Below are 27,603 nucleotides of genomic sequence, written 5' to 3' on the forward strand. Positions count from 1 at the left end.
ACATCTCCTCCTCCTCCCTTTTTTTTTTTTTAAGCACCATTTTAAATGAAAAAGCAAATTGAGTAATAGCTCAGCTCTTTCCCCTTTCCCTGCCTCTGTTCAATGGAATTTGTAGTGTTTGAATCACATTAATATTGCATTTTGATATGTATTTTTCTAAGCCTTTATTAAAACGTGAATTAAGAGGGAAAACAGCGTACTGTTGGTCAATTTGTTTGCAAAGACGGTCCCGAGGCTGCAGTCGCCTCCCGCCGCCCGGGCCCAGCGTGGCTCACTGCTTTCTGGCGCTAGCGTGTTGTTACATACTTGTCAGCTGCGTCGCGGCAGTTTAGGGTCAGTATTGCAGGAATGGTTTAAAATTCATGACCGGTCCAACCGGCGTTTTCCCTATGGCGGTCTGAAATGCCGGAGCGAGGCCGCCATGCGGCAGCTCCGGGGCTGAGGGCCGGCCCCTCGGGCTCCCTCGGCCGCCGTGAGGCAGCTCCGGGGCTGAGGGCCGGCCCCGCGGGCTCCCTCGGCCGCCGTGAGGCAGCTCCGGGGCTGAGGGCCGGCCCCGCGGGCTCCCTCGGCCGCCGTGAGGCAGCTCCGGGGCTGAGGGCCGGCCCCGCGGGCTCCCTCGGCCGCCGGGGCGGAGCGGGGCGGGCCCGGTCGCTCTCGGGTGACGTCGGCGGCGCCGGGAAGAGGCGGTGGCTCCGTCCCGCTCCCGCTGCCCGGCGGGCGCCGCAGGTACGGCCGGGCGGCGACGGAGGGGCGGGAAGGGCGGGGGCAGCCCCGCGGGATGCTGCCAATGGTGGGGGGCGCGGGGGGTTGGCCGGGCTGCGTGCTCAGGGTGAGCCCCGCCGGCGGCTGCTCCTCCGGGGCTGCCGACACCCGCCTCTCCTGGGTGGGTGCTCCGGAGCGCCCCAGGGATGGCGGGTGCCCGCCAGCCCAGCCGTGCGGCCGCCTCCGTCACCATCGCCGCCCGCGGCTTGCCCACGTCCTCTGGCCCGCGCGGCCGCCGCTGCAGGCACCGCGTGGGGAGGGAGGTGGTGGATGCCTCGGGGAGAAAGGTAGAGGTGTTCCCGCTGGAATCCGGGGGTAGATCCGGACAATCTTCTCTCTTTTATTTCAGTCTGCCGAGAAAAAATTGGCATCTGGAATTAAGCTTCCTGCGCCATCACTTTACTGATGATAAAAGTTAAAGTGGGTTTTTTATATCTCATGTTCTAAATGTGTGGGAGGAGTTTTCTTTTGGCCTGTCTCAGTTCAAGTTAAAGCATACTCATCAATTTCTTATACACCTTGTGAGTTTCTTCCTTCTGATATTTTTCAGGTCTTCCTTCCCATGAAATCAGAGGCCCAGACTGTACCTGCCAAAACCTGACAGTTTCATTTGAAATGGAGAGCATTACACAGTTGTTCAATGACTTGTGTGAAGCACACCTGACAGGTTTGCCATGGAAGGTTCACTTAGGCAGGCAGAAGATCAGCAAGAGAAGGGCTAAGCAAAATTTGAAAAGGATTGCTTATAATGCCCTGTTCATGAACCTTTTTCAAGATGAGGCTCGTAAGCTGCAATCAAACGTTTCCAGACTCCCAGTGAAGAACAAAATTTTGATGCTGTCTTTCAACTTGAGAGTCGCTGGCCTAGGTGCTCAAGCAGATAGACTGGAGAATCTTGTGGAGGAACTGGAAACAGCTGAATGTTTACCATTTACTGAAGTTAATTCTGTCTTAGATCTCTTAGTACAGCTTGCTGGAACTGGTCCTCCTCAGCTGGTACCACAAAAAAGGGACTATTTTCTGAACAACAAATATGTTGGGAGGAATGTCAAATACCAGGGTTACGATTATTATGATGTAAGTGTGTTTGAAGCTGACATACAGTCTCTGATAACAAACGAAGAATGTCAGTTCAACGACACAATCCAGCAGACACTCCAGATAATGGAGGCTGCCCCTGGCACTGGGCTCCCTGCCATAGGGCTGTTCTCTCAGAGCTGTCCTGCTGGGGACAAGTTTGAGAAAGAAACGCGTGTCTCGCTCTTCGGTGCTCTTGTCCACAGCCGTACCTATGATATGGACATCAAGCTGGATTTACCACCAGTGCCTGACAATGCAGATTTGTCTGGACTTGCAATTAAAGTATGGTATAATTTGTTTTGGACTAACCAGTCTTTGCATGCTTTCATGTGTCACTTTGAAACTCTAGTTAAAACTGTAGGTAGTTGTTTAATTGCTGATAGAAGCACACAGCACTGGAATTTAGGATGGACCAGGGATCCTTTCCTTTGCAGAGAACCAGATAAACTTTTTGGAGATGTAGGATAACAAAAATCTTGATCTTGCCCTGTAGCTGTGTCAAAACCCATCATGTAGCCATAGCCTTTATGAATTTAAGCCATCAGCTGTATCCATACCTTTCCCACCCTAGCAACCTTCTGCTTGCATTTTTGCCTGCTTCGTCTGTTGAGTGTTGAGCTCTGCATTGTTGCTTGCTTGTCAGTGCTCAGACCGACTGCCTAAGCATCCCTGTCTGAATGTATGTGCTTTGCTGTTCAGATTGCATTACCTAACTTGCTGTATTGTTGTCTTGGCTTGTTATTTCTTAAAGCATTTTTTTTCTGTTTTTTTTTTTTTTTCACTGAATGGCCTAGTTCCTGTTGTCCTTTTACTTTTTCAGAGTGTACAGTTTCTACTGTATCTTTTTTCCCCTTTTGCTGTCCCTTCTGTTTATTTTTGCTGGCGTATTCTTGTAGAAGTACTAGATACACTTACAGAGTTTTTCTTCTTTCTTTCCATTTTTACTGTGTGTAGGTAGGTTTATTTATAGCCTACCCTTAAATCTTCTTGTTCCCTTTACTTAACATATGGAGAGATCTTGCAATTCCTTTAATTCAGGGTCTGAATTGAAACTTGAAGGCAAACACATTAAATAGAAGAACCCTGTGCCATTCAGTGCTCACATGTGGATGTAAATTGTAACCTAGAGGAGGCAGAAGCTTTTAAAGTTAGTGCTGAATTCTTTCCATCAGACTGGAAAATTTGCAATTTCATGAGGAATATGCTGCTTTTTACATGGGTGTGATTGTCTTTTACTAAAATTGAGGACAATTCTGCACATATGGGTCCTGTTGAGTGGGAGTTGAGGATGTGGCATATACACTGTTTGGACACTTACAGATTTTCTGCATATGGATTAGGGAACAAGCTAAGTTAGTCATAGTTAACAAAATGTTTACAAATTTGAAGACTTGTGGCCTGGATCCTTTGCCTGGAACAAATGGTAGAGCAGTATGATTGTATTAATGCTACATATTGTTGAATGTCCATACCACAAATTCTCAATTTGTAGCACGATATGCTTGCCAAACAAGAAAGTTTAGAATTTAACACCAAGTAGTATATTATTTTGAAGGTGATTAGGTTTTTATGTATGGGTATTAATACCTATAGAGACTCATCAAATTAAAAGAGTGCCTACAATAAGAACTTAAAATTGATATGAAGGGAGGGTAGGTGAGAGACTGGGTCACATAGAGTCATTTGGTCACAAATGATAGCAAAACATCTTTTTCATTAACAAATGTGTCTTCAGTAAAATGTTTTCATGTCTGACGTTTGAACTCTTTCTGACAGGTTCCCCAAAGTATAGACCAGTCAGAAGATGAGGGATTCCAGTCAGCATCCAATCTGACTCCTGATTCTCAGTCAGAGCCAAGCATGACTCCAGACATAGACTTGTGGGATGCAGTGCTTACGTATGGACCCAGCAAACGAAGATGTTGGGAAAGAATTGGGTAGTATGTGTCTGATCTTACTGGTAAACTTACTATGCACCATATGCAAATATGTGATGGTGCATTGCATCTTAATTCCACATGACTTCAATATAAATAGTGAAATGAGCATGTCTAATTCACAGATTTCAGTACACTGCATTAATAGGTATAAAGGAATAAAAGTTGTGTGATTTCAGCAAACTGGTTCTTAGAGTGCAGCAGTTTCACAGGAAGAGATAAAATCACCTTTGTCAAAAAACGAAGGGATTAGGAAAACACTGCTTGTGTGAAATGCAACATTTTTCTAACTATTTTGACTTCTTATATGCTATGCAATTTGTCCCAGTAAAAAATGACTCTATATTTTCAGTTTCAAAAGAGAAAGTGGTAATGTAGAGCAGTAGAAGAATTAAACAAATATCTCCCAGTATTGTAGAGTATTGTATTCCTTTCCCCATCCTGTAGACAAACGAGAAAATTGTAATAGATTTCTTTGTGGTCTAGTTAGGCTTGTAGTTCTTTTGACTTTTGAGTAGAAGATGCATCTTCTGAGACAAAGCTCTCTGCAGTCCTGTTAAGGGTTCCTGGCTCCCCTAAAATGAAAGACAAAATAAAAGGCAGGTATGGCAGGTATCCTGCTATTTCAGATGGACAGTGTGTGCCTGATTCTTGGAGAAGCTTTGCTCTGTATGTTTTCTGTAATTTTAAATAATAATCTAGTGGTGTGCTGTTGCATTGTTAAACAGTGTTTTTTCATCTCTGAGCCTTAGAAGCTCAGAAACTCAGGACTTCCCTGTTCTGATTTTTCAAAGCCACTGTAGCCCACTTGAGCTTTTTTTTGTAGAACAACACAGTTTTTCTTGCTGCTATTTAGACTTTAAGGGTCTAAGAGTCATATATAGAGCATATGCCTGACAGATTTTGTGTAATACCTGCTACTAGGATTCAGAGTTTTTGGAAGAATTGGAAATAGAAATTGTTTTGGAGGGAATAGTAATCTTCACTGCAAAGAGATAAAATGTATTAATAGAAGTTCATTTTAGCAGTTGGAGTGTGTTTCTCTTTAACTTACTTGAATATTAGCATTAAATGAGCCATGGAAATATGGCATATATTGGCCTTGTTTTCCTAGTGTGAAAACTGCATCAGGGAGGGCCATAAAAGCAGCTGGTAGTTCTCTGTCAAGGATTCTGTCTCTGAACTGATGTTCAAATTATCTACATATTTGTTGTCTGCACTGTGTTTGAGCTATGGTTTCATTGAATGCACATTCCCTTACAAATGTATATTACAAGTAACTTTTCTGTGAGGAATTCTGTCTGTGCAAAACTCTGAAATGCTTTTTTCTTCCTGTATGAGATGTATTTCCTTCTTTTCACATAATCACCTTGTAATGTTGTGTTTACTCTGACACAGCCCACCTGGTAAAAAAGAGGAGCCGTATCTTACTGAAGCTGGGAGAGAAGCTTTTGACAAATTTTATAAACTTCGAGAAGGGGAATTGCAACTGTTTACTAATACTGTAGTTCAGCTTCCTCAGCTTGTGCTGGTGAAAGAACCTGAACTGGTTAAGGATGTCTTGAATGTCCTCATTGGTGTGGTATCCACTACATTTTCACTCAATCAGGTAGGGAAGATTTTTATCGGCCCTTCCTAGTCAAATCTTTTTGGTTTTTTCCTTCATAGAGTTTTCCTCTTCATATATTTCTGCTGAGATCTTGCAGTTGTGACTAGTGTTAAGCAGTTGAGTGTTGCCTAATGTCAACAGGGCAGTATTTATGTATTGCAGTAATTATGTTACTGGAATAGGCTAAGAGTATTTGTATTTCTCTAAAGGGAAAATAGGTTTATGAGTACTTGGAAAATAGATGTGTAAATAATTTTGTAGAATTGGATTTTCTTTAAGGAATTAATTAAAGAGTCTTATTCTGTATATTTGAAGGCATCATTCCTACTCCTCCAATTTTGCTACAATTCAATGTTTGTCTCACTGTCCTAGCTATATAGTCTCAGTCACCTGAGTATCTAAACTGAGAATTTGTCTGCTATTGCTTTTGTCTGTGTTTAATATTTTAAATCAGAATACAGCTCTGAAATCATTGAATTTGCCTTTTCTTTTTTTTCCTCCCTATATCCTGTTAGGCTGCTCAGTCATTTGTGATAAAGGAGGGGGTGTATGTCTCTGGAACATCACCAGAGACAATGCATAACCTGCTCTCAGAAGTTGCAGAGTATGGAACCTATTACACACGGCTAAGTCGTTTTTCTCTTCAGCCAGTTTTGGATTCCTCATACAGCAAAGGACTTGTGTTTCAGGTAAAACAATTGCATTAAATCAACTAGATTTAATGGGCCAATTATCTGAGGTAGAGAAGGTGACTGATTTCATGTTAAGCTGGAATTTCTGCGTTCTGCAAAACCACAGAGTATTTTTATTATAGTGCTCCATCCCAGGTCAGCAAGGAACAGTGCTGCTGTATTTAAATCACAGCTCTCTGTGCTGAAGGCTTGCTTGCACTAAAACATGCAGTAAAATGTCTTTGTTACCCTTTGTTTAGGCATGTTCTGTTGTGGACTAAAGAATTATAATCTTTAAATGCTTTAAAAACATTACTTATTTATACAGAAATATATATAAAATTAAAATACAAGAACTTTCTTTGTACACTATATATATATATATATATATATATATATATATATATATGTATATTTCAAAAATAAAAACTGAGGTAGAAAAATATGGTATTGAATAGCTTTAATTACTTTTCCTTTGTTCAAAATTAAGTGCAATTTTTCCATGTCAGTCCTCTGTATATTATGTTGAGCTGTATGTGCACTCTGTAATACCTGGTGATTTAATCTCTTCCTAATGCACAGAATTAAGTTAGGATTAGTTATGAAAATCTATTCATTCTGAATATTTGATTTACAGCAGTGTTATTCAATTTCTGTTCAGGTCTCTCTGTTAGATAAAGTTCTAGATAAGTGCTTTGCAGTGTCCAGTTTAGGCATAAAAGTAAGGAAACAGGTTTCCCTGGGTTGATATTATAGAGAATGAGGATCTCCTCAAAGAACAAGGCAAAGAATCTGAACCAAGATGCTTTATTTCACTGTGCATGGCTACAGGCTCTATGCACTGCATGTGTGAAGAGTATAGAGGAGTCACCTGGCTCATTGCAATGTCTGAAGTTGCACGGACCCTCGCTTGCCCCTTACTTTGGTGTACACATCTCTCTTACCTGCACATGCCGTTTATTTTACTAAAAGGTTTGTTTTTCATGCTGATGCAATTGATGAAAGACATTGATAGACTGTTAACAACTTTCACAGTAAGACTTTAAATATTTTCTGTTCATACCAGGCATTCACAAGTGGACTGAGAAAGTATCTTCAATATTACCGAGCCTGTGTTTTGTCAACACCTCCTACTTTAAGTCTTCTAACAATCAGCTTTCTATTCAGGAAGTTAGGTCGTCAGCTCAGGTAAGAGAATGGTATTAAGTATTTAAGCTTTTCCTTGCAGAAAAAATGCTATCTCTTCACATACACTGAAAAAGACCATATTACATGGGCATTCTTATTTAGTCTATCAGTATTTCTCCTCTGTTGTACAGATTTTTTTTTTTTAATATCCAGACTATTCGAGGGAAAACAAACAAGGTCTTTATACTCAGTTATTTCTTTGTTATGCCTGTTATCTTTCAGCAGATACAGTGTGATTGTTGTGCAATATTGAAATTCAGTAAAGTTCATCACTGATCTTGGAGACTCCTGGTTGAAATTTTTCTATATGTTTTAATACTTTTTTTTAGGTATTTAGCTGAACTGTGTGGCATAGGAACGACAGCACTGGGAATCAGTGGTGGAGCTGGTGCTTCGTTTCCTACGGTGATTTTTTGTTTGATATTTTTATGTTTGTTTTGGGTTGCAATGTTAATATTCTTCAAATATATTGGATTTTACATTAAATACCTAGTTCTGGTCTCTCTACTAGCAAAGCTATGATCCTGGACCTCCAGTTAAAACACTGTGGTCCTTTCTCCAGATACTTAAACATTTGGAAATTTGTCCAGGGTTTTCAATTCCTAAAATAAACAAAGGGTTCAAAATTAGCCTTCTAGTCATGTGAATCCAACTCTAAACATATCTGTCTCACTCTAGAGATGATAAAGTGAGCTTGAGGTAACTTGCTCAGGTAAAGTGATCTTAACTGCAAATAGATGGAGGAAATGAGATGAAACTGCCTTCTGTGTCTAGTGAAATATGTCAAGCCATGTATTTTTGTTATTAAAGTTGTTGTGAAGTGTGTTGCCTAATGTTAAAATAATTTTCATTTTTTAGGGTGTTAAATTGCTTTCATATCTGTACAAAGAGGCTCTCAACAATTGTAGCAATGAGCATTATCCAGTTCTTCTGTCTTTGTTGAAGACAAGCTGTGAACCATACACAAGGTGTGTCCATACTGTTCTCTGCATAATTGAGTTTAAGAATTATGAATTGGTAATCTGGTGAGTAACTCTGTGTGTTTAACAGTGGCTTTTAATATTTTCATAAAAAAATACGTCTGTATATGCAGTATATATTAAAATTAGTTAATTTTGCTGTTCTGTCCCTCTTAGCTCAGTAACAATATAAGGGGTTATGTGTGGCTAGATTAGTAAATAAATATGTGTAAATAAGACTTAATTCTTGCTGCTGGTCATGGAAATTCATACTGGAATATAAGATTTGGATGAACTTCTTTTTTTTTTTTTTTTCCTTCTCATACCTCAGTTAAAATCCTGAAACTGGAAACTGACAAATTTCTTTTATTGTACAAATGGAGGAAGTTCATGCTTTTTTCCACTGTCTTTTTGTTGTGGGCTTTTTAGTAAGCAAAAACGAATAAAATATCTGTTGTTCATTAAGTATATGTAACTAACTGATAATAGGAGTAATTAAAAGTAGAGTTCCTTGGATTGCAGCAGTTTTGTTAAGCAGTGCTCATCAATTTAAAAATTACTAGTTTACAGACATCTGAAGAGATGGTCAATTTTTCAATAGCTATTTACAGGAATTGTATCTGTAGCCTACTATCATCAGTTTGCAATGTTACATAATAGATGTAAAAATACTTAGAAGAGAAAACAAAAGTCTGTCAAAATGCTCTAAATTTAAGGTTCCTCCCATGGCCACCCTTCTTGTGTTTTCTTCTTTCTACATGAAATGATCTTCAGAGAAATTTAATTTCAGATTTACCAGAAGCCTCACTGAAATATCTTCACAGCTCTTGCCCTGCTATTTATAGAAGGAAGTCAGATTTCTGAAATACCAAGGGCATCACATGGAACCTAAAAAAATCGGGATTTCTGCATTGATTCCTAAATTTCCTACAGATATCTATTGAAGTATCAATTATACGTGATCAGGACTACCCTGGACAGAAGCCTCTATTATCTGCAAAAAGTGTTACCCACTCATTTATTAACCTGAAGGAAATTAAATAAAACAAGTTGTTGCTCAAATAAATCATAGAAACATCAGATTTAATAATTTAAAAGTGCTTAAATTTTTACATACAACCTTGAAGTCAAGCAGTGGTTGCTGTGTTAAATGCTTCCTCTTTGTCGCACAGTGTTAAGTAAAAATTTTAAAAAATTAAAATCTTCCAGGACCTCTGAGCCTTTTTATCTATAGCCTCAGATTGTATAAAAGTAGTGGGTTTTTATTTCTCCAAAAGTTTGGCTCACACAGAGAAAATATGGAAAAGCATGAATAAATGTGCCAAAAAAGTAGTTCTCATCATTGCATGTATATTAAAAATGCCTCTGGGTCTGGGGAGAAAGTGCTTGGTATTTCATCTTTGTTTTATACCCTTTTAGTTTCTCCCTGCTGAAATTACCTCGGTTTAAAACAAATCCTTTCTGATTTTCTCTTGCTGTGCCCTTGATGTGCTGCAAAGTTTTCTGTATATTTTTTATATATATTTAGTAAATTGATATGCAGGAATAAAATCATCTTTTTAATTAAGGCACTGTTCTCTTATCTAAACTAATTATCACTAAAATATTCTATTAAAAATAGTTTAAGCAAAGTGTAGAGCCACAATTTCCTGTATATTTAAATGTCAGTGTCACAGCACTTAATTGATGGCTTTTTTGTCCTGCCTATATCTTGTGTCTTTTGGGATTTTAAAGAGCATACTAACTCCTTGGTTATAATAAAGAAGAGAATGCAAGAAGATTGATTTTCAATATTGTACAATTTTTTTTTTTCAGATTTATCTATGATTGGGTATATAGTGGTGTATTCAGAGATGTTTATGGAGAATTTATGATTCAGGTGAATGAGGATTATCTTTGTTTCAGAGGTACGGTATATATATATATATATATATATATATATGAAGCATTTTTAATTTATATAATTTGTGCTGTTAATTAAATAACTAAAATATGTATTTCCAATCTTTTTTTTTACGCAGATAAACATTACTGGACTCATGGTTATGTTTTGATTTCAAAAGAAGTAGAAGACTGTGTCCCTGTATTTCTTAAGCATATTGCTAATGATGTATACATATGTGGGAAAACTATAAACTTACTGAAATTGTGCTGTCCTAGGGTAAGTTTTGGGTTGCTTCCTCCCTATTACAGTACTCTCCAGAGCAAGAGTCTAGGTTTTTAGCAAGTTCACTCCTTTATCAAAACTTGGTATTATGTAAGTAAGATGAAGAAAGGCAATTACTTGCTCTCAGATACTTGTGAGCTGATTATCCACTCTACTTGCTACCACCTCACTGCAGAAATATACATTTTAACACCATCAAATTTATTGTATACAATGTACATGATGTATTTTTTTTTCTTTGCATTGAAAGCAGAAATGTTTTAGGCATTCAAACAAGTGCCTTCCACTTCTCCTTTCTGGTTTAAAGCTGCCTCACTTTTACCAGGTCATGGCTCAGTTCTGCACAGCTCTTTCAGCTGTATCACTGCATTTTCAAGAAGTGCTTAAATAGTTCTGTTTATTGGTATTTTGCTGAACAATTCTTGTCCTTTTTAAGAAAAACGTGTTCAACTACTTTGTGTCTTCCCTCTTCTCTCCATATGTCCACAGATAGAACAACGAGAGAGGTGTCTAAAAGTCTGTAGACATTCCCAGGTAGCTAGTGTTCTCCTTAAGATCAGAGCTGCTCAGTCTCAACAGAGCAGAGCAGTTCCTTATCAGCTCTGTAGTGTCACATATAAGCCTAATACCTCAAGTGAAATGTCCCTCTGCCAGTTCTCCTGAGTCTGCTCTGATAACCATTCCCAGAGCATGACTCAGGTGTGCCAGTAGTACTGGGCTCTTCAGAAAAGTGTCAGCCATCACCTCCATGATAAGTTGCAGCTTTATGTGTCACTGACGTAGTATCTTCCCCCAGGTCATATGGCACCCATGTTCAGTCATCTTCCATCTGAGAGTGCCAGGCACATTTCATCCCTTTTTGATAATGCCCTCAAGAGCTGGCTCTTCCCTTCTGCTTAGGCTAATACATTCCCAGGAATACAGCCCTGGGCTTCCATCTTCTGGCTTTTACCAGTAGACTGGGGGAATCCAGTGTGAGTGTGCTTGTGCACTTGTTTGGTTTTTTCCTTCAAGTTATCTGTTTCCCTCAGTTGTCTGTTCTGTGCACTGAATTGAATAGCTTCAGAGATTTAGGGTTGTTGAGGCAGAGGAGGAAGACCAGGTATTGTTAAGGAACAGGTTCTCTGTCGTGTGCACTGGCTGTGGTTTTGAGAGTTTTGTCTTGTGCAGAGGTCTCTCCTGTAGGGATGTTAGTTCTGTCTTAGAGAGTTCCTACTGAGTGGGGGATGTAAGTTAACAATACCTGACTTTTGTCAGGAGAGATGCATTCAGCATTGAGTTACTCATGCTCAGTTAATTTGGATATTTAGAATAGGAAAATTTGAGACATTTAGAACATGATTTGTATAAATGTATGTATGAGATTTTCGGCAGCAAAGACAGAACTCTAAGAATTTGACCTGTGATGCAAGTTGTGGACCATTGTACCTTTGTCTCCTACTTTGACTTATATAAATGCCAAAAGATGATACTAATAGAAGCTTTAGATCCTGTGTGGTTTGTGTCAGTGTCTTGAAGCATAACTAAGTTTAAAAAAATGTATAATGTGAATTTATAATATAAAATTTTTCACTTTTTAACATGTATGTAAAAGGAAATTTCTCATTTTTCAGCATTATATATGTTGGTCAGATATACCTGTTCCCCGGATTTCAGTTATTTTTTCCCTTGAAGAACTGAAAGAAATAGAGAGAGATTGTGCAGTGTACGTAGGTCGAATGGAAAGAATTGCTCGATACAGTTCCATAAGCAAGGAGGAAAAGGTAAATGAATAAAGCAACAAATACCTCATTGTGGTTTTTTTTTAATAGTCAATTTTCTTGTTTGTTATAACCTCTAAAGAATTTGTATTTACAGTCAGAATTTTTTCATGGGTAAATTGCAGTTTTAATTGCAGCAAATAAAAATTATTAAATATTAAAATTATTTAATATAGCTTTTAAAAGTATAGGTGGTGTGTTGACATTTTTTGCCCTTTTAAATTAAATGAGTGTTAGACTTCAGTCTTAGTTCTTTACATTAGGAGATCTGTCCTCTTACTGAAAAGACTGTTAGATTTTGATTTAACAAATGAGATAAGCTAATTCTAACTAGAAACCAGATTTGTGATTTCCATAGCTAATTGTTTTTTCAGAACATTTTGTCTACAAAGATATGTCTGGCCTTCAGATTCCATCAATTTAGTTTGCATATCAGATGGATTTGGTTTGTTTTAAAATCTGTAGTATTAACTTTCAAGACTAGTTTGTAGATTTTACGTTTACTTACTTGTTTTATTCATATTCTTGTTGTATTAATTGATTAATAACCATTATAAGATGTGCATCTGTCTTTGCAACTGTGTATGAGTGTATTTCAAGTCTAAAATATTAGAAGAAATTCCACCTTGGTTTTTTTGTTTGTTTGTTTGTTTGGCTTTTTTAGGATTTGCGCATGGAAATAGCCAAACAAGAATTAATTGTTCATGCTCGGGAAACTGCTAGCAAAGTACTGAAAGCCATTAGTGGTAAGTTATAGTGGCATTTTATGTGTTTTCTAGTGGGTTTGTTAACATAAACTAACAGTATCTTTATTTTAATACAGACAAGCAAATATCAGAACGAATGGCTTTGGATGCAAAGAAACGGGAACAGTTTCAGAAGCTGAAAGAACAGTTTGCAAAGGACCAAGAGGTATCTCTCTGTGATTCTAGATGCAGACTATATTTCTTAGGCAAATAAATGGATGGATATGTTGTACTGAAGTTGAATTAGTAGCTCATGGTGTACAAATAAGAACTTCTTGTAGATGTGTGTCTTACACCTGGTGTTGGGAACAGCTTTTAAAAGTGTTAAATATTTATGCAGCGTCGTCTTGCGATAAAGCAGGAGGAGATTGATGATGATTTCAGCTATGCTCGAGAGCTCAGAGAGAGAGAAAAAAGACTGAAAGCTTTAGAAGAAGAACTGGAAAAAAAGACAAGGTAAATGTATCTGAGTTGTCTTCAAAACTATGATAAAGATCTCAGGAAAAAATAATTGTATGTTAAAATCCACAGTACTAGTAGTTCACAGACATTGTTCTACAAGGGTAGTATTTGCAGTTAGATGATGGATGTAAGAATTTTTGGTAATCCATGAGCAATTTTGTTACAAATGGTTAGTGGCCGTAAAATCTGGGACCCACTTATTTGTGCCAACCCTATGCAGTCTGGGTTTTGCTATAATAAAAATTTCAGGAAAAAAATTTGACTGCCTCTTAAAATTTAAAAGCAGAGCCCACAGCAAAAATGGTCACATGTATGTCAAAGCAGAAGTAAAATGCAGTTGGAGTTAGATTGGTATTTCACTTTCTTCTGTTTAATCTAAAATTACTTAAGCCAAATGAGTGATCTACTAAAAATAGTTACAGAAATACATGTTGACTAAAAATGCAGTCCTGTGTTTTCCACCTGTTTATTCTCTGTGACTGAAGCCTCTGGCTTCTACATTTTAAGAACCAGTTCTCAGTTCTGAGGGTGCTAAAAAGTCTTATTCTTTAGATGGGAAGATGAAAGTTTTGCTCCAAGGCACAAAAATCTGTAACTCAGCTTTCTTTTTACCTTCATTTAGGCAGGAATTAATTGACCATTATAGCAAACTTTCTGATGATGCAGCCCGTAGGGAACAAAGAAAATTGTGGAAAATCCAGCGCCACAAGTTGGAAACAGCCCGTCTTAAGTTTCTCTTAGAAGATCAAAAACGCATTGAGGTACTTCCTAAAAAGATTTAAGAAGTCTAATTTAGAAAATTTGATACTTGGTACTTAAAGACTTTTTTCTTTTTTTTTTTACTTGTAGGAAATGCTTGAAAAACTTCCAGATGGAAGCTACAGGAAAAAATTAGATATTATTCCTTATAAACAGTGCCCGTTGGCTTTGGATAAAACCCGTGTCGAGAAAGAGCCACCTTCACAAGTGAGTTTATTTTCTTACATGAACTTCAAGTTGCTGTTCCAGGTTTCCCTAAAGGTACTTAATTTAATGGTTCATTTCAGTTCAGTAAACACAAAGTTCACTGTAACAGCAAGGTGAGTAGTTATCACTTATAGTACATCAGAAAAATTGGAAAATTTTTAATCCTGTAATTAAGTGATAGCTTAATTAGTAGGTTGATATGCGACCAGCCATACAGTGTAATAATTATTTCTTTTTTAGGTGTCTTTTGTGAAACCTCTGCCTTCTAATGAGACAGTTGGCAGAAAAGAATCTGAGACTGAACAGGGTTTTGCTGCTTCTGCTGACAAAGCACTGCCTATGCCAGAGCCAGCAAATAATAATGCTGATGAGCATTTTCAGCCTAAAGCATCAGGATCTGAAAGCAATCTCCAAAATTCGGAGAAACCATGCAGTTCTCTATACAGTGCTGAGTCCTTGCCTGAATCCAATGTGAATATAGAAGATTTCTTATCAAAGTCACAAGATGAACAGTCTATTGCCGTCAGGATGCAAGGATCTTTGCTAGATGAAGCATTCCAAAATATTAACTCAGATCTTTCTGAGACTTTGCAAGTGAGTGAAAGTCAGCCTGTCTTGAGAGGAGCACCCAAAGAAGACAATGCACCATTGCATCAGCAAAGCGAGTATGATTTCAATACAGTTCTCAGACCATCTGCAGCTTGGCAGGGACATGCTAGAGTTGGGGAAAACGTGTTTGATGTGGACGAGAGAAGGCCTCGGTGGAATATTCATGGACATGCATCTGATGCCAACATTAGAGTGGGAGAATATGTACCTCAAGTAGACACTTACCAGCCACATTCAAGTCCTTATGGGCATTCTTCAGATTCCCATATAAAAAGCAGCAGCTGTATTTCTGAAGTTGAGTCTAGGCGACCTCGATGGAATGTTCATGGGCATGTTTCTGAAGCTCATATTAAAATTGGGGAATATGCTTCAGAGGTAGAGACCTCAAGGCCCAGGTGGAACATCCATGGTCATGCTTCAGAAGCCAATATTAAGATTGGGGAGTATGTGTCAAATGTAGCTCCTACAAGGCCTCGATGGAGCAGCCATGGTCATGCATCTGATGCCAATATCAAGGTTGGTGAAAACGTGTCAGAGGTGGCCTCAGCCAGGCCTCGTTGGAACATCCATGGGCACGCCTCGCAGTCCCACATCAGAATTGGAGAGCTGGTTTCGGAGACAGAGCCTTTGAAATCCCGTTGGAGCCCCTTTGGACACGCATCCCAGTCAAGCATCCAAATAGGGGAGTGGGCCCCATCTACAGAAAATGATCCCATACCTCACCGTAAAGCCATTCCAGGTGCTTCATCCGACTCCACAGTTCAGACGCTTCTGTACAGTGAAGAGTTACCTCCTGCTGAAGGGGGCAGAAAGGAAGCAAAACCATCACAAGTTAAGGAAGAGACACTGCCACAGTCACAGACATCTGACAGCGTTACAGACTTTCCTGATGCTAATATTAAAGATGATAAAAAGGAAAATACAATAGAAAAGAAACAAGAAGGTAAAATAAAATTAGGTTTATTCAGTCAGCATTTGTTTAAGGGCTTGTAAAAGTAATGCTAAATGTTTATTTTCTAAATGGATCCTTCCTTACTTATTCCACTTAATTCCTTGCATTACTTTTCATATAGTGCTAGAATTCAGAGGAAAGAATTTGAGCTTAGACTTGTTTCCTATATGCAAGAAGCAGAGCATTAAAAAATTAAACTTTTAGCCTGAAATTTTGTGAAACAGGATCTTTAAGGTCCTTAAGTAGAGAACATGCATAAAACTTCCTGGGTGGGGCTGTGGGGAGGTACTGTTATTGGTGTGGTTGTTTCTGTGATAGTTTATACAGGAATTTTGAACAACTTTAGGAGAAGATCTGAGGTATGAACCAAGTATTGTAAGCAGGTCTAATGAATTGCTGACTTTAATTGTATTTACAATAATTGCAGATGTTGTCAACAAGGACCCTTCTCCAGATTCCTCACAGAGCTTACAGGTAAGAAACAAAAGTGGTTGTTGAGAGAACTTATTTTTCTTTTGAAAAATTGAACTGATAGTTAAGGTAGTAAATTTCCCTCCTAATCTAGTAGTCACTGTAAAATCATATTATGTTGTTTTTACATGTCTGAAACACACAGGTGAATAGGCTCTTCTCTTTTCGTTTGGAACAGCTAGGCAGTTACCTGTAGGAACACATTAAGCCTGAACAGACAAAGCCAGCATATCTCATAAAAATTTGTCCATTCATGAATTTTAGAGAGAAGAACCTGAAAAGGCCATTTCTCAAGATACTGTGCCTCAGGAAACTTTGTCTTCAGAAGCTAATGCAGCCACAACTAAGGAGAGAGAAGGCGAAGAGGAAGATGCATGGAAGAAAGAACAAGCTTATTTGAAAGCCTTATCGGATCAGTATTGTATTGAAAAGTACCAAGATAGTTATGATTTGATGTGTGAGTAGAACTGTTGGAACAGTAGATCAATAGAAGATGTTGTAAATTTGAGCTAGAAAGCTGAAAGCTATGACTTACCACTAAATTACCAATGTTATGAACTGCAGTAGCCAAACAATTTTGCTCCAAGGCACAAAGATGAGAAATACATTTTGAGATGTGACGATTTTTGAACCTAGAGGTGTTTGTATACAGAGTTTAATAGGAACATATTGTTAAGCTTCTTAAATTATTAACTTAAATTGTTTGTATATTTTTAAATGTAGCAGAACCACCAGTTTCTCATCTCTTGCATCACGTGATACCAAGATCATACACGTTTCCTGTGGATCCTACAGTGCAGTCTGCAACAGATGAAACTGCTGTACAGCTGAGTGAGCTCTTGTCTCTGCCAGTGCTGATGAAACGTTCTATTACTGCTCCACTTGTATCTCAGTGAGTATTTGTTAGGAATTTTGCAATTAATGTTGTATTCTGTCTTGAGACAGGAGTTGCACATAGATGTCTTAAATTTCCTCTTAGGTCCTAGAAGTAATTCAGGAAATGGTCCATTAGTAATTAAAAAGTTCAGATCTGCATGATAAATAATAACTTAAACTTAGACATTTATGTGCAAATTAAAAATTTGAATGTCTGTTTGGAATGTAAGTGCTCAGAGGGAAGTCTTGTACATTATGCAGCAGTGATTTTGACACCATTAGTTTCATTGTTCTTTTAAAAAGAAGGTGTGTTCTTTATAATATGTGTGCTAGTTTATATTTGAAAGATGAAAGCTAAGGGAGTAAAAAAAATCTTTTGATTCTTGAAATCTCATATTGATCAGGGTATATTTCATGCTTCTGTGGGAACTCCAGCTTCAAGGCTGTTTTGAGGTATAATAGAAGCTGTTCTTGCTACTCTTGGGATATATAAGGAAACCACATACATGTTGGATGGTTTAATTAGTATATCTAATTATATTTTAAATAAAATTTTTTGTTACTTTGTGCAAGATTAGCTTTTGTCATGAAAACAGTTACTCACAGACACTTTTTTTAGAATCTGCTTTCCTCTAAGTTTCCATCTGCTAGCTATGAGTGTGCTATACTCAAAGTTTGGTACAATGTAGAAAGATGTTATTGTCTGACTTAATTTTAAACATCTGGTTGGCTACCAGAACAATCTGTGTACAGATTCACACATTTAGAAAACTGAGCCTGAGTTTTTGTGCTGCCAGAATTACCCTATCCCTGATAGGCAAGTTAAATTATTTAAAGCTAAGCTGAATACCTACCTGGTACTGTAGACTGTGTATAGATCTAGATACTAGACTGTGGTATAGATCTTAATATCTGGTGTCAGAGTTTTTGCAATTAGTATATTCTTACTGGGGATTTAGTAGTCTTTTAATTTGTGTAGGTGACAGAGATTAGAATGCTGTTGATAAAATGGTGATCCAGGTCCAGCAGCATATTCTAAAGATCACTGTATGCAGCCAGTCTTAAAATACTTCCCCAGTATTTTTCAGAGCCAAATTATCCGAAGTGGTAGGTTTTAATTCTGGTATATGATGGTTGAGGATTTTTTGTCTCGTGTTTTTTGCCTGTATGAATAACATCTTAGATAGCAGAGTTAAGTACCAGAGCATTAATCTGATGTAGCCACAGCTGAATGTTAACAGTAAGGAAGGAGGTGCATGTAAGTGTAATACCTTTTCTGTGTTTTTATTCTTAGTGTTTCTCTTGTGAACAAAGCAATAGTTGATTACTACTTTGTGGAGCTGAATGTAGAGAAGCATTTTGAAGCATTGAGGCACTTTTTGTTAATGGAGGACGGGGAGTTTGCTCAGTCACTCAGTGACCTGTTGTTTGAGAAGGTATTTGCTTTGTTGTCTTAACTCCAGTGTTTGGGTTGTCTGCTTTACCTTCATGCCTCTGAATTGATTTGGATGGGAAAGAGAGAATGATGTGAATTGGAATCCTGGCTTGTGGAGTTTTCCTCTTCTGTACTGTGTCAAGAAGTCTGTAGCAAGGAACTCTGTTAATGTTGCAAGGATGGAGAAGAAAGGTCTTGGACAGATAAGCACTCCTGGAAGGGTACTTCACTCTTTCCTGTGAAAACTGCTGCACTATTGCTGTCCCCTCCTGTCTGCTGGCAGCAAGGCTGGAAGAGCCTGTTGCCATTTGCTAAAATCCAGTGGAAAGCTTCCTACTGTGTTGCAAGCTACCTACTCTTACCTTAAATATCCTCAGCTAGAGAGCAGAGGGGAGGCCATGTGAAGAGAGTGCTGGGCCCTCTGATGAGGCAGTATTTTCATGACTTACTGCTCTGTTCATGGGGAAGACAGCAAGGTAGGAGAGACGGCATGGGTTGATATGGATGGTTGCCTGTGGGGATAGGCAGCTGTAGGAGAGTTAATGCAATTCTCTGAGTCCTGAAAATGCTTTAGACCCAACTAGGGAAAGCACTTGGGGATTTATACTTGATGAATAGCTTTATTTGTAAACCTCTGAGAGTGCTGAGGTGATGAGACAGGGAGATTCAAGTCAGGTAAATTCCTTGGGTCGCTAGCTTTCTAAAGACTCTATTCCCTGCAGGAGGAACTGAACCACAGCAGACATACGGAAATAAATCAGTGTAGTTATGAGATTACCCTTCATGCTGTGAACAGAAAATACTTCAGAAATTGCTTCTTATGCTGTTCATATGTCCCTATGGCAGAAGTAAAAACTTCCAATCAAGGCAGGGTAGTCAGCACTTTATCATTGTGCTTTAATTGATCTGTGTTCAAGAGCCAAGACTTTTCATTAATATGATGTAATTAGGGTTTGGTTGTTTTTTTTTTTATCCCTAGCTTGGATCAGGACAAACACCTGGTGAATTGCTGAATCCACTGGTTCTTAATTCTATCCTAAATAAAGCCCTACAGTACAGTCTTCATGGTGACACCCAGCTTGCTTCCAATCTTTCTTTTGCCCTCAAGTATCTCCCAGAAATGTTCAAGCCCAATGCACCAGATGCTCTGAGTTGCTTAGAGCTTAGGTACAAGGTAAGAGGTCATGGAGCAAAGTAGAATACTGCAGTTATGCCATGGTTCTTAGGAGCAATGGTAAAGTGAATATGTTAATAAGAATGCTGTATGTAAGAGTGGAGTAAATTAATGTGTAATGGAAACTACAGGATTTACTTAGCCTGACTATTGCATTACATTATTAAAATACATAATAATTGTTGAAATACTTGTATTTTAAATAATGTTATAATTTCTAACAAAAAATGTAGTATGGTCAGCACTGTTATTTCTTGTAGGTTGACTGGCCTCTGAACATTGTCATTACTGAGAGCTGCATGAATAAATACAACAAGATTTTCTCCTTTTTGCTTCAGCTGAAGCACATGGTGTGGACTCTCAAGGATGTTTGGTTTCACTTAAAGCGCACTGGTAAGTGTGACTAGTGAGAGTGTCCTGTTTAAAATGTAACGGAAGATGTTTTAAGAAAATTGTGGCTTTTGAAGTTTGACATGACTGTATATAAGCAATTGTCTAGCAGAGGCTGCTAAAGGCATTTTAAACAGGATTAGACTCTACTAATAAAAATCTAAATTCCTTTAAAAATTCTGATTTTAGATGGTCTCTGTGGTTGATAATATATTTCTGCTTTTATTTTCAGCTTTAGTGAGTCGTGCATCAAATTCTGTCCAGTTTCGACAGCTCCAGCTGTATAAACATGAGATGCAGCATTTTGTGAAAGTAATTCAAGGTTACATTGCTAATCAGATCCTTCATGTTACATGGTGTGAATTTGGAAACAAACTGTCTTCTGTGGGCAACCTGGAAGAAATTCACAGAACACATGCTGAATACCTCAACAAAGCAATCTTCAGGCAAGCTACCATACTTACTTTTACTTCAGATGCATGTTCAGGGAGTGGCCAGTCCTAGCCTAATGTATTTGCAAAACTGACTTTTATGTGACACATTAAGTAGTCTTTACATATGAAAGTGTTCTTGTGTAAGAAACAAACTTCATGGCGTCTTCCAAGGTCTGTTCTTTGATACTTTTTCTCAGTTATCCATCCTTTTCATTTCCCTAGACTCCTTGAGTTACCTCCTGCTCCTGGTCACCATGCCTCTGCAAGCTTCCAGCTACTCAGAACAGCTCTAAACTAAGGGCACACATGCCACAGTTCTTTTTCTTTCACTCCATCCTTTGTAAATTACTGCTGTTTCATTCATCATAAGTAGTGTGCACAGTAAGCCTTACTGAAGAATGTGAAATGCATCTCCTGTACTATGTATGTGCTTTTAATACATGTGCAGTGACCAAGGCTGGACTTGAAAAGGACTAAAAGATGCCTCTGTCTAGATTTATGAGCAGTGCAGGAGACACCTCTCTTTTAGGAATCACAGGCTTTTAGCCCCCTAGTTACTGTATGTGAGGCAGAGGGGTGGTGTGGCTAAAAGGAAAAGAGCTAGAGTTTATTTGGTTTCTTCTTGAAGAGTGTACACTGAAATGATGAAGTGGTGAGATGGAGGGAGATGATACAGAACAGAAATTATAAGCAAGAAAAGAAATTTCTCCTTTCATGTCTCTCTTTTCGAGTTTTAATTAGAAAAGACTTGGCTAGAGCTGCTCTTTGGATAGCAGGTGGTAGGATGAGAGAAGGTTAAAGTTTAAGGAAACACAGAGCGTGTTGTTGTTAAATGTCATCTCTTTTGCAAAGGCAGATGTCATTCTAGAAATCAGATTCTCTAGGACAGATAGAAGTTTCTTGGAAGTGCAAGTAAACTGTGTTAAATTTAGGCACCTTGTTTAAAATTTGTTGGCTGCAGTTGTGGGGATTTTTTAAAGCAATTATCTTTAGCCTAAAGGGTTGTCACTCCTTTGTATTTGTAGTCTTAATACCAATAAATTACATCAACCAACTTCTGAAGCTGTTTTTGTTCCGTTAGGGGTCTGTTGACAGAGAAGGCAGCCCCTGTGATGAACATCATACACAGCATCTTCAGCCTCATTTTGAAGTTCCGCAGCCAGCTCATCTCTCAGTCGTGGAGCTTCGATGCAGGGAAGCAAATGGCTGTTCATCCCAACTTTGGTCTGATGCAGCAGTCCTACAATACCTTCAAGTATTACTCCCATTTCTTATTCAAAGGTAAGAAATTGCATAAATTCTAGATAGAAGAAAAGGTGAACTGGCTACTGGAATGTTTTGGTAGTATAATGTAAAAGTAGGACGATGTGTATACTTTGGGAGTGTTGGAAATATAGTTCTCAAATGACAGCTGCATTGTTGTGGTTTGCCAAGATCTGCATATACATCAATTAAGATGCACAAGAAATCTAACAGATTCTTCAAAACTGTAAGTTTTTGGTGATTTACAAAATAAGTATTGGGTATTTAGCTGTACGTTCATGCATACATTTATCCTTTTCTCTGGAATTGAGTTCTGAAACTTTTTATTGGCAGCAGTGAGAGATAGTTAGATACCAGTCAGAAGTAATTTTAGATATATATGCGATAGTTGAGTTTTGCCACTGGTATGAGATTTGGAAGTTCCGATTCCCATGTTGGACTAAAGCTCAGAGAGCCTTCCAGCACATGCTCCAGGCAAGTTTTTCAACTGTTTGCCAAGTGTTCTTTCCTTTACCATTTCATCTCACTGTCAGCTTAGGCTATAATGTACTGAAATGGTTACCTTCCATTTGTCTTTCAGATCTTGCTTGTGTTTTAGTACTTACTTATCCTTCATCTGGTATAAAGGTGGTTTGTGGGATCGGGGTTCCTTTTTTTTAGAAAATCTTGAATTCCTGAAGGAGGTGCATCTGCTTTTCTTAGATCTATTCTAGAATATTTTTTAGTTCAGACTATATTCTTAAGGAAATGAGCTGCCCTTTTTATTCTTTAAGGGTGTCCAAAAATGGTATCAAAGGACCAAAACCAGATATTTCAGGATGAGTTAGAATGGCTGCTTCCAAATTCTACAGGAAGTCAGAACACCTGTGGGAGCCACCTAAGCCCATACTACGAGATCTATGGTTGCTTCATGGACAGAGATTAATAGACCATTCTGTAAGGAAATCTGATGAGTGACCCAGTTTTTTACACCCTCTTTGTTAAGCACTACAAAACAAATATGTGCTTGTTCCACTTGTACCTTCAGTCACCATGTATTGTAAAATGCTCTCTCCACAATGGGTTGATCCAGAATCCATTGAAAGCCAATACAAAGTTGTCTGGACTTCAATGGCTTTGGCTCGGGCCCTAACTTCTAAAAAGACACCTCCCCTTCTTCCTTGCATGCTGCAGCTGCTTGCTAATTCCCTTGATATTGGTGCATGGGATGTTTATGAGCTTAGGGAGCTTCTATTGGCTTTTTTCCTTTGTAATTAAGGATGTTGAGAGCAGTTGGTGTGTTCATTCATAGAGTGTGAGGGCTTTGTCCTAGGAATTTCTCTTTGGTTTTCTCTCTCACAATGAACTTCGCTCAAGACAACTTCAGCAGAGCTGCTTCTTTCACAGAGGTCTCCTGAGGAGCTAAACATGCTTCCTGGTCAGTTGAAATTGTGATAGAAACACACCATCTTTATTGTGAAAGATTCTGTGATTTCTTTGTTTCTATGAAAGCAACTTGATAAGGAAATGCTTTGTTAGAATAATGCACTTTCACTTAGAACTGACACAGTCTTTCTTTTGCATTTATTTGAAATATTTTATAATTCCATAAATATACATTTGTTCTCAGATTTCTGCATTACGCTTTTTTTTTTTTTTTTAAGTTAAAAGCCACAGATGCTGTCAAGGATGAATTTAAATATTAATCTTAATTGAAGCTTACTTCATTTCTTTTATTTTCTTCCAGTGGTAACAAAGCTTGTAAATAGAGGATACCAACCACATTTGGAGGACTTTCTGCTGCGAATTAACTTTAATAACTACTACAAGGATAACTGAACTCTGTAGAGTAAGGATCACTGATAACACAGTAAAACAGAAACTATATGTATATGCTTATGATTTATAGAAGCTTATGCAAATGCCGTGCAGGAGGCATAATCTTCAGTGAAATAATCTGCTATCTAAAAGCTTGAAGAGTATAACCACCATACACAGAGCATGATGATGCTTTAAATCCACTAAACCTGCCAGTTGTTTGATCTGCAAAAAATTGATATTGTCATTATTGCAGAGATAGCAGAGCTGAGTGCCTGGTCTTAACACAGGAGAGAGTGCAAAACTGTATATCTGTGAATGTGTAAATGTTGTATTTTCAGTGGTGTGAATTTCCTTTAATGTAAATACATGTATGTGAAATAAATTAACAGATACTTTCTAAAACTGTTGAGAGATGGGTATGAGGTACAAATGTTCCTACAGATATTAGTACCTGTTATTTGATGTGGTTTATTTTCAAACTGATATTAATTCTTAATCTAAATATAACTAATTTCTTTAAGACTCATAGTCACAGTGGAAGAGAACATGATGTGGCAAGGTGGTCTGTTAGGAGATACAGTATTTGACTATTCAAGCACTTGGTGATTGTTGGAACACTTGTGCCAAACTTAGTTTCTTTATCCTTAATTTAAGCTATGCATTTTATTTTTGGTGATTATTTAAAACACCTAAAACAGAATTTCAGCATCACTAAGGCAAAATAAAGCTGTAAATCCCAATATATTCCAACTACTGCTTTCAACTAAAGGATCATATTTGCATAATTTTGCTTTTCCCACTTTGTTTTTTTTCCCTTATATTGTGAGAAGAGACAATTGAACTTTCAGTGTCATAATATGAGAATGTTATAGAGAGGCAGTCAGCATTGAAATACTTTGGTTTTCAGATGCTGAAGTCATGGTTGGTTTAAAGGTGGATATATTCATGAGGAGCTCGTTGTCTGATTAGGGGACAGTTATTTAAAGCTACAGGCCTGACTAGCATGTTACTAGGACTATGGACTGTTGAATAAGATTATTTTAAGATGTATAAATAGTTTCATGATTTTTTTTTTCTGAACGAGGAATAAGTGTTAGAGACAGAACATAGCAGCTGTGAAGCTGACCTGAATGTTTCTGCTCTGATTCCAAAGTCAGTGTCAAAACATGGGAATGCACAGTTGTAACATACATCTTCTACACCGTTTCTTTATCTGTGCTGTGTCTTATTTACTCTCTGCCTTCTGTTCTGCAGAAAAGGGGATTGTGAGAGTAAGTGGCTGACAGACTGAGCTGTTCTATTGCCCAGGGAGGCAGAGACCTGTTTGTTTACCTGACTTGTTCTTCAGGAATTTACAGGACTGGGTGTGTATGTGCAGGCTGGGCTTCTGGTGCAGACTGATGTCTTGTCCTGAAGCCACTGGACTTCCCACCCAGTGTCTTTGGGAGCACTGTCTGATGTTTGGGACCTTATATCTTGGCCCTACACTGTTACTGTAGAAAGACCCATTGAACATTGTTTGAGTCCCGTGGTTTGCCTGGGGCAGACCTTTAACATAAGCACAAGCAGTAACACACAACAAAGATGATCATGGAAGCACTGGTTGGACATATTTAAGCACTCTTGGTATTCCTCCTTTCAGCAATGACGTTCTAAGTGAGACAGCCCTGGGCAAAGCAAAAAAAAAAGTTGTTCCTTTTAAGGAAAGTAGTTCAGACTAGCGTGAAATGGGAGGATGGAACAGATCTGGTTGCCGTCAGGAGCCTGACGCGCCGGCCGCGCTGCCCCTGGGCTTCGAGCCCCGTGCTGCTGCCGGCCGGCGCCGCGGGTGCAGCTGCGGGCAGCGCCCTCCAGGTGGCGCCTTCTCCCCGAGGCTGAGCGGGCGCTCCCGGGCGGGCGGAGCGGCCGCGCCGGGGCTGCGCTCCCGCGGCTCCGCGGGGCCGGCCGGGGCTCTGCCGGTGGAGGAGCGGGGCATCCCCGTGCGATGGTCGTGTGCTGGGCAGAGCCTCTGGGAGCGGAGCGAACTTCAGAGCCCTCTGGTGAGGTGCTCCCGGCTGTGTCCCTTAGCCTCCGGGATCGCCCTGGCTCCGCGCTGCCGAAACCTCCCTGGCGTCGGGGGATAAATGGGAACTCCGCCACCCGGCATTCGAGCTGCGAGCCAAAACCGGGGACGGGACAAAGAGCGTCGGGAATCTTATCCCGTGTCATCGATCCTGTGGCGGGGGACACGACTCCGCCGCCCGCGGAAGGCGGGATGGGGATGGAGGCTCCGCACCCTGGGGGAGACCGCATTAAACAGAGCCGGCCCGCGCCGGTGATCCCCTCTGTGTCCCTGTCCTCGGTCCCGCTCCCCCAGTGCCACAGCCTCAGCCTTCACTGGCTTCCCCTGCTCAGAAATCCCGCGGCCCGCGTCTGCCGGCACCGCGCCCCGGGCGGAGCGGCTGTGCCGGCGAGGGCGGTGCCGAGCGCGGGCGGGCGGGCCCGGAGCCGCAGCCCGCGACCAGCTGGGGATTCACGTGGAGCCGTGCCGTGCCGCGCCGTGCCGTGCCCTGTCCTGCCGCGGAGCGTCGCCTCCTTCAGCACCAAGAACAGCTACAAGTGTGGCTACGCGCCCGCCCCGCTGAGCTGAGCCGAGCTGTGCCCATCTGAAAGCTTTTGTAACCTATTCTGCATTTCCCCCCCTTCTTTAGCTCTGCTATAATTTGCCATCCTTTAACGGTTTTCATGCAAGGGAATTGTAAGCTACTTTCTGAGTCAGGGACCACATTTCACAGTGTTTTTCCAAGAACTGAGGTATAGAGGCCTGAGAGTTCTAAAAGAAAAATAATTTAAAACCTGATCCTTGAGAGGGACTTGTGAAGTCACTTCAGAAAGACGAGCTTTTTAATTCATGTTTCCACGGAGGAGCCAATGAGTGAATACAAAGTCACCAAAAGGGTCGGAGCAGCAGTGTCAGTGCTTAGAACCGCGCTCAAGGAAATATGTGGAGATATGGGAGAGGTCACTGTAGAAGATGAGCAAGTAACACAGCTTGTGTTCATTAGCTAGTAGAAGCAAAGCTCTGAAGGTACTTGAGGTGATTACAGTTCTTTGGGTAGATGGTATGGGCAGATATCTGCAGCACGTGGATCCTCGGGCAGCAGCTGACTCCTGTATAAAAGCTCACCTGAAGATTGGATTCTTACTGTGATTTTACAGTTGCTGGGCCCTATGTCCACACTGTCCTTGCTCCAGGGGTGCTCCTGGGACTAGGACTGGTCTGGTGGTGAGGTCTGGCTGCCCAGTGGAGCTGGGGCACAGCTTCTCTTCTGGCTTCATGGAGAGGCTGATCCTGTTGGTTTGGTCCAGGACAGCTCTGTGCTCCAATCCCAGTGGTGAACAGTGGTGGAAAAGAGGCTTGCATCAAAATAACAGTCCTGGGCTAAGATGCAGACATAGACACGTGCAGTGAAGCCATCCTGGAGCATGTCTGAAATTAGGGCAGTTTCTTGATGTCAGGGAGTGCTGGTTTCAGTCACTGGGTGAAGGAGTCAGGAAAAGGATGCCTTCATGTGCTTCTGTCCTGTCAAATGAACAGCATAGCTACAGGGTTGGAGCTCCCATCAGTTTCTCCTCTTACATAACTCCAACCATTTATTTGCAATTATTTGCAAATATCCTTATTTTTTGAACTGTTGGATACAAATTAAAAAAAACCAAACCAAAACAAAAAAACAACCCAAACCAACAAAATCAATAGCAAAGCAACATAATAGCAGTTAAAGGTCAAAAAAAAAGAGAAGAAATATTTTTATCTGATTTTAAATTATTTATTTGATGTTTGCCATTCATTGCTTATTTCATCATCCTTCAAATGTTCAAGTGTTTTTAAGTTGGTCTGTCAAATAAGTTT

General features: G+C 39.6%; 1 protein-coding gene across 1 annotated transcript; it reads left to right on the plus strand.

Annotated features, from left to right (window-relative positions):
• Nucleotides 1-604: 604 nt before the first annotated feature.
• Nucleotides 605-24,765, plus strand: TUBGCP6 (tubulin gamma complex component 6). The gene is made up of 26 exons (XM_059847241.1): nucleotides 605-726; nucleotides 1,313-2,124; nucleotides 3,619-3,782; nucleotides 5,178-5,388; nucleotides 5,904-6,077; nucleotides 7,126-7,247; nucleotides 7,577-7,652; nucleotides 8,106-8,215; nucleotides 10,022-10,113; nucleotides 10,228-10,367; nucleotides 11,987-12,136; nucleotides 12,798-12,879; nucleotides 12,957-13,045; nucleotides 13,220-13,335; nucleotides 13,964-14,102; nucleotides 14,191-14,307; nucleotides 14,548-15,859; nucleotides 16,296-16,342; nucleotides 16,604-16,796; nucleotides 17,063-17,231; nucleotides 18,510-18,651; nucleotides 19,630-19,824; nucleotides 20,085-20,217; nucleotides 20,447-20,660; nucleotides 21,730-21,929; nucleotides 23,638-24,765. Exons 2-26 carry the CDS (start codon nucleotides 1,378-1,380, stop codon nucleotides 23,727-23,729), a joined length of 5,226 nt encoding a protein of 1,741 aa, XP_059703224.1. The 5' UTR covers nucleotides 605-726; nucleotides 1,313-1,377; the 3' UTR covers nucleotides 23,730-24,765.
• The last annotated feature ends 2,838 nt before the right edge of the window (nucleotides 24,766-27,603 follow it).

Source organism: Haemorhous mexicanus, chromosome 5 (genome assembly GCF_027477595.1).
Source record: "Haemorhous mexicanus isolate bHaeMex1 chromosome 5, bHaeMex1.pri, whole genome shotgun sequence".
NCBI classification, from domain to species: domain Eukaryota; kingdom Metazoa; phylum Chordata; class Aves; order Passeriformes; family Fringillidae; genus Haemorhous; species Haemorhous mexicanus.

Bases quoted from the DNA above. Each gene is read 5' to 3' on its own strand.
- TUBGCP6 (XM_059847241.1), top strand. From the start codon at position 1,378: ATGGAGAGCATTACACAGTTGTTCAATGACTTGTGTGAAGCACACCTG. The intron at 12,880-12,956 runs GTAAGTTATAGT...ATTTTAATACAG, and splicing joins AGTACTGAAAGCCATTAGTG to ACAAGCAAATATCAGAACGA. The intron at 19,825-20,084 runs GTAAGAGGTCAT...TATTTCTTGTAG, and splicing joins GCTTAGAGCTTAGGTACAAG to GTTGACTGGCCTCTGAACAT.